This window comes from Montipora capricornis, chromosome 10 (genome assembly GCF_036669925.1).
Source record: "Montipora capricornis isolate CH-2021 chromosome 10, ASM3666992v2, whole genome shotgun sequence".
Taxonomy (NCBI): domain Eukaryota; kingdom Metazoa; phylum Cnidaria; class Anthozoa; order Scleractinia; family Acroporidae; genus Montipora; species Montipora capricornis.
In genome coordinates this window covers 5167791-5175290 of record NC_090892.1, presented here as the reverse complement: position 1 = coordinate 5175290, position 7500 = coordinate 5167791, and the positions used below count along the sequence as shown (strand labels likewise).

General features: G+C 38.1%; 1 protein-coding gene across 3 annotated transcripts in view; it reads left to right on the top strand.

The window, feature by feature from the left end:
* LOC138021734 (serine/threonine-protein kinase 31-like) overlaps positions 1–7500 on the top strand; it is a 120393-nt gene that overhangs the window by 104802 nt on the left and 8091 nt on the right. For 2 of the 3 annotated variants that reach the window (XM_068868724.1, XM_068868726.1), the window contains 3 exons: positions 2546–2626; positions 5185–5316; positions 6057–6170. In XM_068868724.1, coding sequence (XP_068724825.1) covers positions 2546–2626; positions 5185–5316; positions 6057–6170 — 327 coding nt within the window. The remainder of the gene's footprint in view (positions 1–2545; positions 2627–5184; positions 5317–6056; positions 6171–7500) is intronic. The other variant, XM_068868725.1, reaches the window with a different exon arrangement.

Sequence of the window (7500 nt, the reverse complement as noted above, 5' to 3'; positions counted from 1 at the left end):
TTCGCAAGTTAGGCTAACTGGATGGCATTTCTAAAAGAACACAGGAACCCATGTCAGATTCACTACTAATTAATGCACACTGTACTTGTTTTCCTCAAATGAATTTTTTTTAATTTCTCAGGCCTGGTTTTCGAACAATTGCAGAATTTTTTCCCTGCTTCAACTTTCTCGCTTTCCTCCTCCCTGTAAAAAAAAATTACCTCTGGCACCCAGGGTAGGCGTTTGTTGACCTAATCATGAAAAACAACAGACTACAATTTTACGTAACCATGTAAAAACTGTCAGTTTGGTTCCACGAAAATGTCTGTAATTTCGTAGTTGAGGGAGCCATTTCCAGTCAAAACTCTATAGCTTTCGCCAGGATCGCGATTTTGTCCATAATAGCGTGACGTCCGCAAGGGGAGAGTTGACTGTGAACACTTTTAAATCTACCGTCTGAACCGCGAATTGAAATAGACTATTTTTCCAATCCCATAATGCAAGACGTTTAGGGGGATTCTTTACACAAAAACAATGAAAACCCTAACTCTTAGGGACTGTATCATGCTTCAGTGAACAACATCTATTGTTTTAATGCAAATAATCCCCCAAAATTCCCTCGAACAATTCTGGTCTTATGTCCCACCGGCGACGAAGAGGACCAAATAACTAATCTCCCAATATGAACTGTATTATGGGATTTGTGAAAATAGAGAATTTATTTTTAAAATCTCAAATAGGTTTACCATAGTAGGGTTCTTGGCATTGAAATCGATCAGCAGCTATCTTGGGACAAGCACGTTGACAGTGTTGCCAAAAAAGTTAGGTTAGGAATAGGAGCCTTGAGGGGAATTCAGGAGTTTGTCGAAAGACACACCCTATAATGCTATAATCCAGCCACACTTTCATTACTGTAGTATGGGATATTCCAGGCAAGGGGCTCTCTAACAGGCTTAAGAAACCTCAGAATAGATCAGGTCGACTTGTAATGAGTCTAACCAATGAGACTCCTGCCACCAAGGCCTTACACTGGGTAAACCTAGACACTCAACAGGTAGGCAAAAGCAAAACAAATGTAGGAAGTAGTCAATGGGTTGGCTCCTAGATGTCTTACTGATCTTTTTGCAAGTAAAAATAATACAACTCATTTTAGCCTTTAAAGATTGAAATGATCTTCTTATCGGAACAATTTACCGTATTTACCCTTGTATAAGTCGCCCCCCTTTTTTGATGGCAAAAAACGCAGTTTTTCTCAATTTCCTTAATTTTTGAGGTAAATGTTTGTTGGATACTAGAAGGGCATTAAGGGATAAGCACAACATTACAGAATTTGCAGAGTGTTGAAAATGACTTGAAAAAGGGTGCATAACGTGGAAGGTTTAATTGGTCCACACGTGTTAAAACTTGGTTATCTCACATAATGAACAAAGCAAAAAAACTCGTAACCAAAGCACGATGAAGTTTTCAAAAGCATTTTAATCAGCCAAGCTTGTAACAATTGAAAAACATTACCAACCAGCATTTGCCTTTGTTGAAAGTGAACGACAACACAGCATGTTGTGCCAGGTTACCAAGCAGTCAAACGATCGTGTTTAGTTTAAAGAAACAGAGATGTCTTTTTGAGCTTTCTGTCTTTGATAACAGTAAGTTTCCAGTCTCAATTTCAGAATTGTGCGAGTGAGTATCTTCAACATTTGGAGTTGCACATATCCATTTCAACTTGTCGCTAAATGAGAAGCCAACCTGTTTCACTGTGTTTTGTTACACCCAAGACAATGATTGTTATTTTTAAATTATTTCGCTGGAACTTGACTCTAAACTTTTTTTTTTACCCATGTATAAGTCGAAGGCGCTCTTTGGAGTTTATTTTGAGGTCATAAAAGGTTGACTTATACACAGGAAAATATGGTAAGCAATTGATTCATATAGACACCTGGAAAATTCAAGTTTTTCAAGGCTTCAACAGGATTCGAACCCCATGACCTCTGCCATGCTCAACCAACTGTGGGGGTTCATTGGTCAGTTGGTTTATCATTGCACCAACATTCCAGAGGTCATGCGTTTGAATCCGGTTAAAGCCATATGAATTTTTCAGCTCTTTATAAAGTGAGAGTTGCCTAAATTATCCAGTTAAGTGCGAGCATCACTCTTATCATTTGTAAATAGTTTTATGAGTTTTCGTCAGTTTATTGTAACCACACGCCACTTGTGGAAGTCAGTTTTTAAGTATAATTATTAAGTTGACAGGGCAAGCGTGTATAAGTATAATTTCTTTCCTTTACTAGTTGTAGTTACTTCCTTTAAATGCGCCAATCGCAGCGGAGTTTAGTACTTTATTACGGGAACGTGTATTCAGTCGACCTTATCGTGCAGTCCAAACTTCGTGATCTACATCGGCCTTACCCTAAACCTACATTGCGAGACACACTAATAGTAATCCAATACTTTCACATACACCATGGTAAATAACAGCCTATAATAGCAATAATATGTCAGAAAATTCGCTTTTTTTATCGGTAGGTTAGGGGTAGTAGATCGGTTTTTGATTTGTTTGTCTTGTTGGTAGGCTGAGTTGGCAAAGGCTGCATCTGATCATTTCCCTGAACTTCCCAAAGTTCATCCAGAGCTGGGTATTTTTGATTTCCTGGTAGGTAGCCAAATGTTTATGTTTTTAGTGTTTTTTCGTCCAAAAAAACATACCACACAAGAAGCAGCAGAAATTTATAAGGGAAAGTTACAGACAAAGGTAATGACGGACCAATATGACACCTGATAACTTAAACTTTCAGGGTAGCATATTCGAAACCATTGCAGCCGCCACTGTAAAGGCCTAAGTGCTGTGAGTCTTTACATGAAACCTTGGTGTATCTAGTAGGTGATGGGATCCAAAGATCTCAACGTTCTAAATGGCTCATATGGTGTAATGAGTGACGTAAGATGAACTGAGTCCATCCAGTGCCCTTAAAGTGGTAATGGCAATTTTAATAACTACCCAAGGTTCAATATGCAATAAGTGAAGTTCTCTGAAAAGCAGAGTAACACAGTAAGTCTTCTAGTTCTGTTCTAGAATCACAATTCATAACAAGCTGAAGCATGCTTAACATGGTCATAGTTTGGCCAGAGAGAAGAGCATTACACAAGCAATTATGTGCAAGTAGACGCCTTGCACGCGCATCATCATCATTTATCAACATGGTGTGGAAACCTAGGTGGGCAAAAAATAAAGTTTGCAGTGTGGTTGGAAGCTAACTACATTTTTGTTTTGTTTGTAAGGGAAACCTTGGTGCTCGTCAGTCAAATAACAAACGCTATTAAAGTGCTACTATGGCAAAAAAATCAATTTTCATTTTTCTTTGGATTTCAAAACTACATTGCCTAAACAGTAAGGGACCTTCGCTTTAAGCCTTGATTTAAAAAAAGATACCTGTTAAGTTTAAGTGGAATTTCCTATTTAATGGTGCGCCATTGCCAACTTTAAAATCTGGAGAGAGCTTGATCGAGGAGAAAATGACGTCAAAGACTCAATAGTTGAAGAATGCAATGTGTGTGCACGTGGCTGAATTAATATGCAGCACAGGAGTTATGGGCTTTCAGACTTTCAAACTCGTGATTTGCTTATATAATAAGCTGCCTTTACACGCTGACATTGTAAGTTAGTGAGTCAGTGACGTCACCTTTCCCTGGATCTTAACCCTAACCTCTGAGGTCCAATCAGTCAGTTTTGAACGTGAGTAATGGCTAACAGTGAAATCCAAAACTTACACTCAAAAGTAAATACAAAAATTTGGTTTTATCAACGGAGTTGATAATGTAAATTGGCCACCGTACAGAGATTCTAAAAGCTGACGTTTCGAGCGTTAGCCCTTCGTCAGAGCGAAAAATTAAGTTTAACAGGATTCGCTGTGACGAAGGGCTAACGCTCGAAACGTCAGCTTTTAGAATCTCTGTATGGTGGCCAATTTACATTATCAACTCCGTTGATAAAACCAAATTTTTGTATACTACTTCCCCACCGACGCAGCACCACAGTTTCTTTAGAAACTACCCCTTCACTCAAAGTAAATAGCCTTTGAGTAAAAATCAAAGCTCAAAATATTGCCAGTCAATTGTTAAGCAGTCACACTTTAAAAATCTGATGGAAAAAAGGAAGTAAATTTTTGCTCATAGTAGTACTTTAAACATCGTATCTTTATTATAGGGGTGATTATAATGGCATGAACACCTAAAATATGTCTGGAATGTTTATTGTGTTGTAACCAATCACAGGTGAGATTTTCACACCACAGAAACCACGGGCAACGAATGGTTTCCTATCTCTCACCGAAAAAATTATTTTGGTTTTGTTTAAAGCTGTCTTATTGGGAATTTAAAACACCACTGTTCCCCAAGATCAGTGCTGAGGACCGCATCCAGTACATCGTTCGATTTCAGGAAGAAATATTTTAGAAGCAAATGTGACGCGACAACGACCAGCTTTCCATGTAACGACATATCACATGAAGACCACAAAAATAATGAACAATCGTGATGTTTTCCTTTCTGATAGCATAATCCTTGCTAATATTTTGTTAAAGAACAAGGGCATTGGATTTATGTGGGCTAACGATTAAACCTTCCAACTGTTGGCCGACAGAAGTTCCTTGATCGCAAGATCGCAAACGGATTACTTGAGGATAAGGTTTCCCCATATCGTAGATTTGGCCATGTCGATTTTTCCTCACACGTACATTAGCTACAAAAAATAAATAAATTACCAAAATAGTAAATCTCCCTCACCTAACAAAAATTGTGTACGCTTGCTGCAATAGCCGCGAAGCAATGAAAATCAGAAAACTCTAGCGGCTTACCTTGCAACATTGTACCTTGCAATCAGGAGTAACTACAGATTTCAATGGTTACAAAATGTTTGCCAAACCGTTTAATTTATATCAGAATCGCTCAAAACTGTATTCTTCGCTATTATAGCACATACTGTAAACAAATATGAGGGAAAAGCAATTGTTTACTTGGAAAACGACTGAATGTTAAAACAAAACGAAAATAATTTGTTCCGTGACAGATAGGAAACCGTTCGTTGCCCATGGATTCTGTGGTGTGAAAATCTCGCCTTTGATTGGTTGCAACACAATAAACATTCCAGACATATTTTAGTGTTCACGCCAATATAATCACTGCTGTAATCCAGCTTGTGGTTTTGCCTCACAGGAGTCCAATGGGCTCGTAAAACAAGGACGAGAATTGGAACATTATCCATATCATGATTCTGTTGCCTATATTAGTCATAACAAATACTCTATCATCTACACAGAGTATGGTGGAACACCTTGTATATTGAAGGTACAGTTTGCCTCAGCGGTGCATCCTATACAATTTTCCAGAAACAGTAGTATGTTAAAAGCACGACTGCACACTTGATAATGGTTTCCAAGAAACTTAAGCAAATGCATACAGTACTAAAGAAACTCCATTAGCTAGTTGAAAACGAGATTATATTTAGGACACTTGCCACTATCAAGACTTGTACTAACTTGGCTGTGAGATTTTGTCATTAATTAGACTCTACCCCAGAAATCTTCTTTGAAGTGTCTCCCACAAGGTTCAGTTTACCCTTTTACAATCGAGTCGTTTCGCAAATGACTTCTTTGGGCATGCAGTCTCGTCTCAGGCTCTTTCATTTGGCGTATTTAAAATTGTTTTGGAACATTGACCTTTATAAGTTTGCAGTTTGTGTACATGCTGTAAATTACTAACTAACATGATGGTAGAGGAGTTTATGGGCACTTTGATTTGTTGCACTCTATCTAATTTAACAGTTCACTGCACAAACATGTAATTAACATATAGACACTCACACCTTAATTGTACCGTGCAGATAGCCTTGTACCTGGTATGTATTTGAGTGTAAAAAGCTTGAAATAAAAGAATTTAGTTTCGCACTTGCAACAATGTGATTAACATGGTGCCAACCAGTTTTATCGGTTCGAAGCGCTTGGGGAAGATGGCTTCAAATACCCCCTTTCCGGCATCAGCAGGCAGCATTATACTTACAATCTGTAATCTATTTTACTTAAAAATAGGAGCTCAGTTTGGACCGAGAATTCAGTGATGTTGCAACACTGCAGAAAAGAGCTGTTAGCTTTAGCATGGTCAATAGCCCTTTCCTTGTTCCTCTCGAGGCCTTTTTTGTCAAGGTATAGTTAAGTACATGTGTTGAGCAAGACATTTTACTTTTAAAAAAGCTTGTGATTTTAATACAAAGTCGAATCCAACTTTGAAGAAGATTTAATCGCAGCAAAAACTTATTTGATCTGCGGTGTAATGTGCTTTGAAGTTTTCACTTGTAGCTTTAATGAATTCACTAAAATAAGGTTTTTGCCATATTTTCAGACTAGCGTTGTGTTACATTTACCAACTCCAGGTGAATTTCAGGGTGTTGCATCTCGCACCAGTGTATACAACACTCACTGGAATACTGAAAACGTCTTGCCCAATGCCAGAATTAAGTGTAATTGTCCGGACGTTGTTATTTTAGTACAAGACATTAACGCAGATAAATTGGAACCAAAATTCTATGTAAATCAAGAAATTGACTGAGTCATGGCAATGACATTAATCACCTGGTTATGTCCACTGTGCAGGGATGGCGCAGTGGTGAGAGCACTCGCCTCCCACCTATGTGGCCCGGGTTTGATTCCCAGATCTGGCGTCATGTGGGTTGAGTTTGTGGTTCTCTTCTTTGGACCGAGAGGTTTTCTCCGGGTACACCAGCAATTGTTTTGGTTTGTGTTAACTGTTAATTTCAGTTTACAGTGTCCCCAATTAATGCTCCAGCGCTGGAATGACTAGACACTTAAATAAGTTAGGGTTAGGGTTATCCAAACAAAATATGCCAATGTTAAAGGCAATTGCTCCGAGTTTTTGTCATGTGGATACGTCTTGCGACTGTATTACAGTGCTCTGGTTTCTTACTTTTACAAATCCACATTGTTTCTCAGTTATGCTTATTGCTGACATCATTGTTTATTTTAGTTTCATTAACATATGAGTTTTCTCAAAGAAAGCATCATTGACCGAATGCAAAAATGGCCGCCAACAAATTATCCCTTTCTCTTTGCGTTAATTAGCCTAACGTGTAAAATTGAAACAATGTGGGCTGTAAAACGAGGCTAGTTTGGCTAATTGAAACAGACAAAAATAATTTGTTCGCGGCCATTTTTGCATTCGGTCAATACTAGTTACAAATTGAGGCACACTTCAAAAGCTCAAAGAACTTGTTAAACTTAGATAAATCTCTAATTTTAAGCCTTTTAGCTTTGATAACGAGCCAGTTATTAGCCATCAAAAACTGATCAATTTTTGGGTGACGAATTCACTAGTTATCCCATGTACCTTCTTTCTAAAATTGCGAATTTTCAAAGCATCGTTGCTTTGAGATTATCTGGTATATCGGATTTACATATTCAGAGACGGCTCATTCTGAACGTGGAAATGGTACATAAAATCATATATTGAACTGCAGAT